Here is a 13,697-nt window from a genome sequence, read left to right on the forward strand (position 1 = left end):
GTAAATTACATGTGCTATGAGGGCCCAGGTGAGGCATTAGACAGGCCCTGCAGAGAAAGCTGTATCTATACCTAAACTTGAAGGGTAAAGAGAAGGGGTAGGGAGGTGGGGTTGGGGATGGTAATTTCTACCTCACATGTACTTTGGAATGCAAAGTCCTAGAGAGAGAATTTATGTATTAGGGAGTAGTGGCTGAAGTCTGGGGGGAGAGACAAAATGGAGCATCCCCAATAAGGACACATGACCTTGGAGCATTTTATCACCCATTTTGTTTTCCCACCTGTGGAATTGGGAGTGGAGGAGAGGGGGGATCCTGGTCATGATTTTCTTCCTTTGCCATTTGGATGCACACAGGAGCAATTCAGTAAAACTGGAGCATTTGAGTGAGATATGCTTATCAAACACTCATGAAAGAGTGGCTACCTCTGTTTGCCTCCTGTCTATAGCTGGCACCAGAGTTTGAGGATCCAGCCAAGAGCTAAGGGGTGCTAAACTCACCCAACCCAAGTTGAGAAGCATGTGGTGAATGAATTAATTGGAAACTCTTTCTATATTTACACTCATCTTTAAAGTGCAATGAAGGGCTGGGGTTGTGGCACAGTGGTAGAGTGCTTGCCTAGCACATGCCAGGCACTGGGTTTAATCCTCAGCACCACAAAATATAAATGAATAAATAAAGTGAGCCAAAAAGTCCTTCCATCTCAACAATCATTTGCACTCGATCTTACTGTAAAAGTCAGGCCAAGAATCATAGTCAGTCTTGGCTGAAGAACTCTCTGTGTTTATCTGCCACAAACTTCTTATTTTATTAATGGGATGCTGAGGCCCATGAGGAAGAATGATTTGTGCAATGTGGCAGAGTTGAGTAATAAACCCAGAGCCAGTCTCCTGGCTTCCAGTCCACATCCCTTTATATGCAACATCCTTCAGAGTTGGTGCCTTCAAGAAAGATGCTCTGACTGTAACATTCAGGGATGAATAAGGACACACTCAAATGGGGGCACTGTTGCTGGTTGACAGAAAGGATGCTAGGGTTCCCTAGGATCACTCATTCCTGTGTAGCAATGAATTTTAGGATGCTTACCCTTTTCTCCAAGATTTTGATTGTCTTATAGAATACTGAAGGCATACATTGTTTTGTACAGGAAAATAAAATTTGCTTTCTATTAAAAATTTTATTGTCTTTCTGATTACGAAACAATATATATTCTATCCTTTGGAAAGTCCAGAAAGAAGAGAACAAAAGAATTTATTTACTGGGGCTGAGGTCATGGCTCATTTGTAGAGCGCTTGCCTAACATGTGAGGCACTGGGTTCGAGTCTCAGCACCGCATATAAATAAATTAAATAATAAAGGTCCATTGACAAGTGAAAATTATTTTTTAAAAAATGAATCCATTTATTCTCCTAAAATCCAAAGATAGCCTCTGTTTTCTTTTTGGCATATTTTGTATTTCTTTTGGGTGTATTTTCTGTGTATTTTATTAAGTGTGAAGATATATGTGTGTATGTATATATCGCTGCATTTATAAATTGGGATCTTCTTTTATTTGGTTTTGTTGACTTAGCACAGCAAATCTTATACATAAGAATTATATAATAATAGTGAGAACTTTCTGACTATACTTTTTCTGTATTATTGTTTATTATATATGATGGTGATTACAGTAATTTATTTGTGTCCACTTTTAATTTTTCAGTTATTTCAGTTTTTTACCATTATAAATAATGGCACTCATAAACATCTCTGCACATAAATACTTGTTTCTTTACAATTGATCCTTAGGATTGAAATGACTCAGATAAAAGTTGTAAGCATTTTTACAGTTCTTGATACCTCTTTCCAAATGAATGTATACCATAGTCATCTCTATTTCATTCTATTGGAGTAGGCTGTTTTTGAAAATGAATGGAAAATGAAATTTGTTTTACATAGAAGTTTCCTATGGAATTAAAACTATCTTACACTATCAGTATGAGAGAACAGCTCTCTCATTCCCTGACTACTGCCACTTATGTACTAAAATATAAAAATAAAATTAAAACTGGGGTTTATTTTAGGTGAGACATCCTTAAATATATTTACTCTTTATTACAGAGTATATAGTAGGGAGAGGAAGTCATGAGGTTGAAGTGTAGACTCCAAATTTTTATAGTAACTTTGGTTTCAGTATGTGTGTGCATATGTGTGTGTGTGTGTGTATAATTTTTCTTTTTTTTTTTAAGAAGGCCTGTCTCCATTTGTGACTCTTGAACTGGGGTCAGTTGCAACAATTTCAGGCTCCAGGGTTCTGGGATCAGCACCACCTCTTCTCAAAGGACCCCTCATTATAAATGTGGTTTGAAATTTTTGTCTTAAAAGTTTCTCATCTTCTACTTTAATTTTTTTCTTTCCACTGGCCAAGGCAGCAGAAGGGAGATGGCTAGCCTTCCTTCTTCAAGTGAGCTGAATGTCCACCGAGCATCTTTTGCCCAGCTCTGGGTCAGGCTGTGTGCACATGGTAGGATCCAGGCAGACAGGGCTGCTCCTCTTGGGAGACTTACTGTCTGCAAGGGAGCCTGATATGCATGTGAAGTATGTCTTAGATTTAAGGCTCTCTTGTGGCAGAGTCAACTTTGTCCTAGTTATTCCAGTTGCCCAAGGTGTATAGGGCTCCTCAGGTTCAAGATTCTGGACATTTGAGTCCTCAAGAAGAAAGGAATCTCAAAATAACACTTCCCATAATTTAAATTTCCCATGTGTAACTTCTAAATACACTCCAACTTCCCAAATTTTTTCTCCTTTTTTTCTTGGACCCAGCTACTCCCTGCAGGAGACTGGTTTTGAGGTGAAAATAGGCAGAGAAAATCAATAACAACAAATACTATGTGGATTGCCATATATGTCAGCCACTTCTGGACACTTGGCCTCCATTATCTTCTTTAATCCTTCCACCAACCCTGACAGATCAATATTATTATTTTCACAGTGGACAAATTTGGGCTCAGACTACTTATGGGACTTCCCCAAGTAGTGAATGGTGAATACCAAAATTTGAATCCAGTGTTTTCCAACTCACAAGCCTTGCTCTTTCTGCTGCATAAGGATGAGTCTCAGATGTAGAAAGTACATGTGAATAGGACTTTGTCTCTAGTGCACCTGGGCATGGCCCCTCCAGTCCTGGCTAGAGACATTTCACCGTGAACCCAGACTGCCAGGGATTTGGATGTGGGTTCCCTCCCCATGGCAAACAGTAAAGCAAAGAAAAGGTGGAGGTAGAAGAGGCTCCTTCCTTGCCAGTCATCCATGTCATCCAGACAGCCTGCACGGGAGCTTCCCCTGGGTGTCCACAGGGCAGGAGAAAGTTCTAGTTTCTCTTTCCAGCTTTCACAGTAAGAAGCCTCATGGTGGATGAGAAGTACTTCCTTCTCATTCCTCTGCCTTTATCTGTTGGTCCTATTTAACTTCAGCTTATCCCCTGGGCCCCAACCCTATATCACAGGAAACTCCCTTCCTCTGAGCATCCAGGCTTGCCCTCAGAAACTCACCCACAGGGCAGATGGACTTCCCGCACTCTCCTAAATGACACGCATTCCATTCGTGGAGCAGTGTGTGCTGATTTGCTAGATATGTGTGCACACTGTCTCATTTAGACTCCAGAACAGTCTGGCATGTTAGAAAAATTGAGACTCAGAGAGGTGGAATCATTTGTACAAAGTGACAGAGCTAGGTGTGGGATTTCCTAACTCCAAACAAGTCATAATAGCTAGTATTTATTGAAAGCTCACTCCTTGCCGGCAGTGTTAACTGGATTTTCGTTTCATTTCATCAGCACAGTAGCTCGGTTGTAGCTGTTGTCCTTTTATCCTTCTTTTATAGATGATGAAACTCTCTTAGAAGAGCTAAGGCCACCCACCCAGTAAAAAATGGAGCCGAGATGCAAATCCAGAGTGTGTAAACCACATAGTCCCAGCCCCTAAGTTGTCTGAACGTCTTGCTGCAATGAGCTTGCATCTTATTTGAGCATCTTGCTTTTCCCCCCTGGTAGGTGAGCTTCTTGAATGACAGACCTCCTGGAACAGAGTGTTGGTAGGAACTCCAGGCCAGGGTCAAGCTCTCAGCACCTTCTCCTAGACTTCCTTCTTGCCAGCTTTCTTTCTAAGTCTCTTCCTGGTCCCCAGGGCTGGAGCCTCCCTGTTACTTGGCCCAGCATGATGTCTGTCTGCTTGCTCCTGCCATTCTTCCTGCCCTGTTTGTCTGTGCAGACACCAGCTGTTCTCCACATCCCCCTTGTAGAGCGATCGATCGGGGCCCTGCTGGCAGACAGGAGCAAGGCAATGCAGGAAACCCCGTCTGACAGGGGTGTCCAATTTCCCACCCAGAAACCTGCCTGCAGTGCAAGGCAGACAGGAAGGGGCAGGACTTAGCCTCTTAGAATGCCGGTTTATTATTTTCTTGTTGGAGTCTCAGAAACAGAGCTGATTTTTGTAATGGTTGCTCCAATGACATTTCTTCATACCAAAACCAAAAATCAGTTTGTGATTTTTGCTAAGTAAGCGAATATTGGTATTGTGAAGGAGGAAGGGAAAATGTCCTTAACAAAGTCAACTTACCTTTCTAAGGTGTGGTGGCCTGGAACACTTGTTATGTCATGTTGCTGGTGGCTGCTAAAGGACTGATTCCAAAAGATGTCTAGGGTGTTGGGGTGTAGTCCTAGTCCTGTGATTTTTTAGCTCTGTGACTGTGAAAAGACCCAAGTCGCCTTGGGTTCTTATAACATTTGAATTAAATTCATGGTTAAGGATTCTTCATATGGTTTTTGGGTGAGGTGATTAGTGAGGGAGGAATTGAAGGCTACTTGGAACTGAGACTACAGAGAAGAAAAAATAATCCCAACAGCACATCTCAGCACAGAATGGTACACCCAATTGATCACACAAACTGTAAGACTGCTATGCTAACTTGCCAAATCTGGAAACCCTACCTAAGTGAGAACATGATTTATTAGGAAGGGACAATATATCCAATGTCTAGCATACTGGCCTAAGGAGCCTAGTGATTCTGTTAGATGTGGGAAGATAATCCAGATCATTAGATGGAGAGCAGCCTTCTTAGCTATGTGGACCATGGCCCACATTGACAAAGGGCTAGAGTTGGAGATGCACAATAATCTCTATTTTTTATCCAACAGCCAGAATAGTCCTTCTAAATCAAATCAGATCATATCACACCTCTGTGCAGAGCCATGCAGAGCCTCCCCACTTTACTCAGAAAAATACCAGTCCTGCCCACCCCATGACCTATCTGCCCTCATACTACAATACTTGTGCCTCCATTGCTCAACTCCAGTGCTCGGAATGCTGCTGCCCCTGGCACCATCGGGCAGTCCTCTACCCTGCAGTCTCTGTCATTGGCTAGTCCCTTGGCTGAGAATATTCTTCTCCATTCATGACTCACTTCCTCGCCTCCTCTAAGTCTTTGCTTAAGTGTAATGTTCTCAATGAGCCACACCCTGACCTCACACCCCACAGCACCCCCTAGCATCTCCACACCTATTTATCCTGGGTTCTACTTTTTTTCTTCTTTCCCTAACACCATGTTGATGATGTGGTGATGATGGGGGTGGTGATGGTGTCGATAATGTCAAGGTTGATAATAACTTTTTGAGATAAAGAGTTAGATTCCTTTATAAGACCAAGCTAAAATATATATATTTTTATCTATGATAAGACAATTCCTATCCCTATTATTGCTAGAATGAAATTTTCATGAGGACAAGAAAGTACATCTCTTATGTTCACTGATGTATTCCAAGTTTCGGAGTGTGTCACTATTGTCTGTCCCGTAGGTAGGTGATCAGTGCCCGTAAATAAACCCATGTTGAGTGAGATGAAGTGAGATAGTCCCTGATCTGTGCTCAATGCTGTGTAGGCTGTGGTCTGGTCCCAGCTATGCTGAGTTTACATTGTGGCTGAGCAGCTGTACATTTAGAGTGTAGTAAGTGCTAATGGAAACACAGCAGATAAGCAGGTCGACAAAGCAACACCAAAGTAAGACATGACCTGTCCAAAATGGTGTCCAAGTGAAGAGAGTAGGGGAGGAGTAAAGAAGGGGTGCAAGGAAAAAGAGTGTTTCTAGCAAAGGGCATAGTGCCCAAGCCCAGGTATCAGCCCCAAGAATATTAGCCCCAAGAATGGCTAGAGCATGGGACACAGGGGAAGGGGTAAGAGATGAGCTTTGAAGAGCAATCAAGGGTTTTTATACTTTAACTAGGGAGTTTGCACTTTCTCCAAAAGACAATAGGGACATTCACAGAGTATTTCACTAAGCACAGAATCAGTCTAGGGGATCCCAGAAGATTTCCTGGGAAAGAAAGTGGATTTGCTCAACTTGGAGTGTTAGTGGAAGGTAACAGGCAGATAGTTCAGAGAACTAGACTAACTCCTCCCTGTACAATTACTGACTTTAGAAGTGCTATGGTTCCATCCCTTTTAGGGTATAGCTCTATATAACTTTTATGTGTATGAAGGAGACATCCATCGTTAGCTTTATCCTGTGAAAGAATCTACCCTGTTGTCTTGAAAAAGTTATCATTACCATCACCGTTATCAACATAACCGATACCACCACCACCATCACATCACCACCATTCCCAACACCGTCACTATCACCATGACTTCCACCACCACCACCACCATTACCACCACCATCATTGCATTTGTTGGATATATATTTTATGGCATACACTGTACTGAGTGCTTTCAGTGAATTTTATACTTTTTTGCAGAACAACTCTACATGATAGGACTGTTATTACCTCCATTTTACTGACAGAGAAACTAGAGCCTAGCAAGGGAAGTAACTTATATGGTAGCATATGCTAAGTCAACAAAAAGGCAAGGACTCAAACCTGTCTCCATCTCACGGAGGCTGCTTTTCTCATCTTTACCCATGTGTTGCTCCACTTTATCCTCCATTCATCCACATGAACAGTTTTCCCACAGGCAGACAAGCCACTGGACTCACTCATTGCAACCATGCCCTAAGTCAGGCACCATATCCAACCTACCCCCAAGAAGCTCACAGACAGTCCTCACACTTCACATCATGCCTTTGTCTACTTGGCCTCATTAAGTCTTTCCATGTATGTTGTGGAGGACCTGAGATGCAGGAAGGTGAGGTGATTTACCCAAGGTGCCACAGCCAGCAGGTGGCAGAACCAAAGCTCTCCAATCATCAGCACAGGATGCCTCTTGTTTCCCAGAATGCACACGCCATTCTCTGCTTGGTACCTCCCTGTTGCATCTGAGTCAGAATCTAGCCCCTGCCTGTCTCCAAGTTCCAGACAAGATCTGCAGTCAGCTTTGTGGTACATTTGCCTGAGCTACATTCCTGAACCACTCACACACACGCAGGGAGGTGTTAACCTGGACAACTCACCCCAAGGGAGAAACCCATGTGCCTGCACACCATCTCTAGCCCAGAGGAAAACAGGACAGACTCTGACTTTGAGTCACTGACCAGGCTTGTTAACAGAGCCCAGAGTGGGTGGCCAAGCCATTTATGGGACAGCCTGGCCACATAGTGCTGGGAATCTCCAAATGTAAACTAGTCACAGTGGAGTTCAGGCTCTGTGTGGTAAGTTATTGTGGGAGGCCATCCGGAAGACTAGTTGGGAAGCTGTTTGGGGAGTCAGAGAATCTGGGAATCAGGCTCTAAACTCTGACTTTGGCGGGATGTGATGCTTCTTCTTATGCCTCGTTTCTCTCTCTGTGGAGAGAAGATCCTGACTGCTGCTCTTCCTGCTTCTTGGGGGATGGTACAGAGGAGTGATTACACACATGGTTGAAGATCCTGGGCCACCTGCCAGCCTGTCGACTCACCTTTTTGCATCTTGGTTTCCTCTAAGATGTCACATGAGGACAAGAGGATAGTGGCCTTATTGGGGTTGCTGGGAAGGGTGAGAGAGATGATGCACATTGAGCTTAGCCCAGTGCCAGGCACATCATAAGGGAGAAAGGCTGTTGGCCATTTAGACAGAAACAGCAGCCAACCCTGCCAGGTGGTGAGGAAAGTGTCCTCTTTTTACTCTCACGTGCTGAAAAGTTGTGTTATTGAAATGGGGTTTAGAATCCTGCACCATCAACTTACCAACTGGTGCTGAGACTGAAGGCAAGTTGGAAGAACATTCTGAAGCCCCCAAATTCCATGTGTTGCTAATCGTGAGATTGTGCCATCAATGAGCTGGCATGCAGAAATCATTTGGCCTGTGGAAAGCCCTGGCAATTGCTAATTTGTTTGCTCAGTTGTGTTTGCTGCTTGACCTGCACAAACAGGCTTCCTGCAGTCTCTTTCTGACCAACCTAGGAATACCAGGACACCTCCACCCTTCTCCTTGAAACCTCAGACCCTTGAGTAGTGACCAACCTTGTGACAAGGGAGACCAAGCAAGACTGTGAACAAGCAAGGGGAAGGAACCAGGCACTGTGCGTTTCCTCCACATGGGACACTCTGAGAACTGGAGGTGACATGATTTCAGTGACTTCTTAACAGAACATGTGGAGATCTTGATGAGGACCTCTGTCTTACAGATGGCGAGACTGAGGTGTACAGGGTGCCAGGGACTAGTGAAAGTCACACCGTCCCTACGTGGAGCCTATAAATGAATTCCAAACTTTGCTCAGTAAATACAGCTCCACTTAAAGCATGTGGTATAGACAAGGAGACTCTGGATCTGCATTCTGAGGCCAAATCCTTTAGATTTTATCATATTCTATATTGGGTTTCCCTCTCTGAGTCATGTTTCTTTGGGAAAAGGCTAAAACTTCCTGGGCTACTGGGCAAAGGGAAGAGAAAGGTGGCACCACTCCAGTACAGCCAGATGACCAGAGCAGCCTGAGGAACTCAATGGCAGTGAGGCCTTGTCCACCAAGGATTTGGAAGAAGCTAATGGAACTGGGAAAGGCAGAAACAGTTGTAGACAAGACACGGTTTGCAGGAAAAGTCCATATTTTTAATTCCTTTCTGGCCAGGGCTTGGCCTTCTACCTTTCTCAAACTGAGAAGGATTTTTAGCCAGTTGGAAGTAAATTCTCGTTGTACACATAGGGAAACTGAAGCCAGAGAAGAGAGATAACTTTTACTGAGTTCCACAGCAAGTGAGTACAAGAAAGAGCCTCCCTAACTAGTATTTTGTCTGAATGTTTGTGCATTCATTTGATCTTACCCCAGTGGGTCCACTGAATGGAATTATATGGTAGATTGACTTCTACAATAGCCCTGGCCCCTGTCCAGTCTGAGCTGGCACACAGTGAAGAAGTCACTTAGTACAAGAATAGTGTAAAGATAGGGTGCAAAGATTTAGTACGAAGGCTGTGGTGCCATCTTTGGCCAGACCAGTGAGATGTTCGAGATAAGAGGAATAAGGAGCCGGTCATGGCAGAAGAGTGCAAATGGCTAAAGACTTCAAAGTAAGAAAATATTGGGAGTATTTGAGAAACCTATTAATAAATAATAAAGCCCAGGGAGTGAGGGGGGAAAAGAACCAGGTGAGGTGTGAAAATTGTGTAGAGATCAGATGACGTGAGGCCTTGAACTTGTGGTAAAGACTTTGGGTTTTATTATAAGAGGCAGAATTTGTTGAACCTGTGCCTGTGTGAGATGCAGATGTGATGATGTCCCTAATGGGTACTGCAGCTCAATAGGGAAGAGTTTCAGGGAAGACATTAGAGGTAACTGGATCATTCTAATGGTAGAATGCGAGCAAGGGCAGGAGAAGGGGATGGAAAAAGGGATGGGTGAGTTGAGGACAAAGAGATTGTCCACATGGTGGAGGTGCAAGATGAAAGAGGCACAGTAGGCAGAGATGATAGTGAAATATGAGTTGTGAGAAATTTGATTCTGCACTAATGGATGTGGAGTTGAGCATCTTCCTATGTGTTGGGCCATGTGCTGGGGCTTCTGCATGTTTCTTCTTGTTTTATCCTCACAACTACATGACATATGGTACTTTTTTTAAAAAAAAATCACCCTTTTATAAATGTAGAAACTCACAGTCATGGCAGTGAAGGAATTCTCCCAAAATTGCTCAGCAACTGTGAGGCAAATGGATTTCAGTTCAGGCCTTTGGGCCACTAGGGTGGTACTCTCCATATGCTAAGCTCAGTCATTGGAATTTGAGGTGACCCTGTCCTTGGTTTCCCCACTTGGACATGGAGAGTTTTCTCTGTCTCTTCCAGCTCTAATATTCTTGTGCTCGTCTTGAAAGTTAAGAGGTTGTGGGGAAATGATTCTAGAAGTTGTGGAAGAACATTCTAGATTCTAGTTATGGAAGTAGGAAGGTCAATATCCTGAATAGGGAATTATAAGAAAAGAGAATCAAGCACATATTACTTTAAATTAAAAAGAGAAGCAAAGAGATGGCCCAGACATAAGTACAAAGAAAGAAGAGAGGGAGACAGAAATGAAAATCCATTCACTCTGTGGCTTAGGCTCTGAGAAAACAAGAACGAATAAGACATGGTCCCTGCCACAGTAGCCAAAAAGTCTGTGGGAGGATAGATCTGAGAGAGAGAAGGAGAGAGAGAGAAGAGAGAAGAAGAGAGAAGAGAGGAGAGAGGAGAGAGGAGAGAGAGGGAGAGGGAGAGGGAGAGAGAGAGAGAGAGAGAGATTGTATGTAAATGTATATTTGTGTACATTACACATATGTATATTTGAGCGCTTGGCATATGTTAAGTGCTATATTAAGTGTGTTTTGTGCGTTATTTGGCTTATCCTTCATCACGTTGTCGGGAGGTATGTGTGTATACCTTCATTATTCCTGTTTAATGAATGCATTTACTGAGCCTCAGAGAATTATCCCATGCCCAAGGTCACAACTTCAGTAGATGAGAATGCCGTGCTGTAGATCTAAATCTTACTGATGTTCAGCCCAACATTTCAAATTATTGCAAAAATTTTAGGACAGAGAGAGGTTGGGAGCCAAGAGGATGTGGAGGGAAGGAAGAGAGAGAGAGAATCAGGAAGGGCAAAGAGAAAGATTAAAAAAAAAAAGAGCTGGCTATAGAGAATGAGCCCATAAGTAATACACTGAGGACGAGGAGGGAAACAAAGATGCTCTCAGAGACTGTGAGCACTTGGAGACCCTGCCCAGGCAGGAGGCGAATGAGGTCATTAAATCCATCTGCGCAGATGGGGACCCTCTGGGGAAAGTTATAAGCAAATGTTATGATGCAATGAGGTGAAATCGACTTGCGTTAGTTCAGGCTGAGACTCCAGCAGGGACTGCACTGCTCGCTTTGGAAAGATGGATCGTGTGCTGGATGGGAAGACACTGTCTCTGTTGGGCTCTTCCTTTCAGTTTCTAGGAAGGCAAGCCAGCCCAAGGTCACAGAGCACATGAAGGATGGACTAGGAACCAGAACACGGGCCTTTCACTTTTTCTCATGCTAAAGCCTGCTTCAGAGGTCCTTAAAATAAATTTTGTTCAAAACCCACATGTGAATTATTTCCTGTTCAGGATTTCAGCCTCGGCCCAGACTACCAATATGAGAATTAGGCATTAGTGATGCTTTCTTCATTTTCTCTTTCTTTCTTTCTTTTTTTTTTTTAACCACAGATTACCACTTTACCACTAAGCCATATCCCCAGCCCATTTTTTAATTTTTTTTTATTTTGAGACAAGGTCTCAATAAATTGCTTGGGGCCTCACCAAGTTGCTGAGGCTGGCTTGCAATTTGCCATCCTCCTGCCTCAGCCTCCCGAACTGCTGGAATTACAGGTGTGTGTCACTGAACCAGCTAATTATGTTTTCTTAAACTACAGTTCCACACCCTTTATTTCCCTTGGTCATCAAGAGTTCTACATATTAGGTATCCCACTGTACAACTATATTAAACAATGTTGGGATAATGTATTAGTGTATCACAATTTTTCCAACATAATTTTACTCAGCCCTTTTAGTTGACAGTGGATCTTACATATCAACTCTGAATATAGTAACCTGACACTCAGAGAGAAGTAGCTTATCTTTCTTTAAGTAACAGATCTCTTATCACTTTGGGCAAATGCCTGTCCCTTTCTCAGCCTCAGTTTCTTCATCAATGAAAGGGTGATTTTTTTTTTGGTTGGAGTTTTTCTTAGAGAGTTATAAAAGCAAATTAGTATTTTGTTGTCTGCAAAGTGTTCAGCACATGGACTGTTATAAAGAGTACCTCTGCAAAGGGGGACCTGCTATGATAATGACCATGGTGCTACTGATAAAAGTTATTGCAGTGCTAGCAAGAAGCTGAACCATGTCCAGATTTTGAATCTTCTCCTCAAATTCTGTGGTGGTCTTCCTGCCCTGAGCTGCCTCTCTGATAATTACTGCATTAGACTTAACCACCTAACTCACTCCCTTTCTGTTTCCCTCTGCAGGTCACCCCTTTCCCTATGTCCTGTGACCTACAAGGTGACTGTGCTTGTCGGGACCCTGAGGCCCAAGAACACAGCCGGAAAGATCTTCGGGGATACAGTCACGGCTAAGGAAGGACAGGAGTTTTCAAAGAATTCCCAACGCCAAGACCTACATCCCTTTGGTATTGATTTCACAGTCCGCTGCTCAATGGAATGGCCTCTCCACACCAGGGATCCTTAGCACCCAACCGGTCTGCCTTTAATTTCACCCAGGAAGGACTCAGAGTGGGGCAAATGAACCAAGTCTCGCCATGTTGAATGAGAATGGAATCCCATCCCAAAATCTGAGATGGATGGCATATGCAGTGTGCAGTCCCAGAGCCTCCTAAAATTCTAACCGTTTGTCACATGACCACAGCAAAAACATGTTCTGTATCTAGGAGTATGCATATCTGTGGTTAGAACACATGCATGCATACACACCCATACAAACATCTGTGTGAGGACAGCTCTGGAGACTGAGCAGAAAGAGACTGGAACAAACTCAATCTTTCCTTTCCCAAGCTCCTAGCCAACACTATCCTTGGGAGAAAGAGAGTTACAGAAACTGCTAAGACCAAGTACTGAGATGCCAAGATTGCTCACATCCCGGGGCTCAGAATATGTATGGCATGCACAATTGTGCAGTCCTTTGGGATTAGAAGTGAAATGATCCGTGATCACCCACCTTCTAGGGAACTAGGGCCTAGGAAAAGGTAAAGATTCCAAGGTATGCAAAGCCCCCCCCCCACCCAATTATTCTGCTGCCATGGGGATTTTATCCCAACTCAAGGGTTCGAGGCCAAGCTGGAAATGGCTTAGGACTGCAAAGTCAAGGTATTATACCAGCCCCCTGCTTGAGGCTTGAGGTCATAAGATCCCTCCACATCCCACCAGTTTCCCAGATCTTGCCTTGGGACCACATTTGCTGCTACTTTTCCTGCTGCTCTATCTTATACATTAAGTACCCCAAGATGGTAGAACTAGGTTAGGAAAAAAACCCACACAACCAAGCAGTCTGCCTTAAAAATGACCCATATTTCCCACAGTTCCTCACTTAGCCCTTCTACAAAAGAAAAAAAAAAAAAAACCCTCATGGGCCCACATGGTGAGAAGTTAAGAACCCTATGGGTGGGTCTCTTGTCCTGGAAGGGAATTGAGGGACCTTAGATGCTGGAGCCCTTCCAGAGAGTCCAGAACGTCTAAGCCAGTGTTAGATTTTGTAATCAAGTGGAACAGTGTTAAGCTTCTGGGATGTCGGAGCCATCCAGAGACTAGGAATT

General features: G+C 43.6%; 1 protein-coding gene across 1 annotated transcript in view; it reads left to right on the top strand.

Annotated features, from left to right (window-relative positions):
- Positions 1-12,504, top strand: part of Pappa (pappalysin 1) — a 226,936-nt gene extending 214,432 nt beyond the window's left edge. Inside the window, exon 22 of the mRNA XM_027949427.3 lies at positions 12,397-12,504. Coding sequence (XP_027805228.2) covers positions 12,397-12,504 — 108 coding nt within the window. The remainder of the gene's footprint in view (positions 1-12,396) is intronic.
- Positions 12,505-13,697: the final 1,193 nt, after the last annotated feature.

The sequence above is a fragment of the Marmota flaviventris genome, chromosome 13, assembly GCF_047511675.1.
Source record: "Marmota flaviventris isolate mMarFla1 chromosome 13, mMarFla1.hap1, whole genome shotgun sequence".
In the NCBI taxonomy this organism is placed as follows: Eukaryota; Metazoa; Chordata; class Mammalia; order Rodentia; family Sciuridae; genus Marmota; species Marmota flaviventris.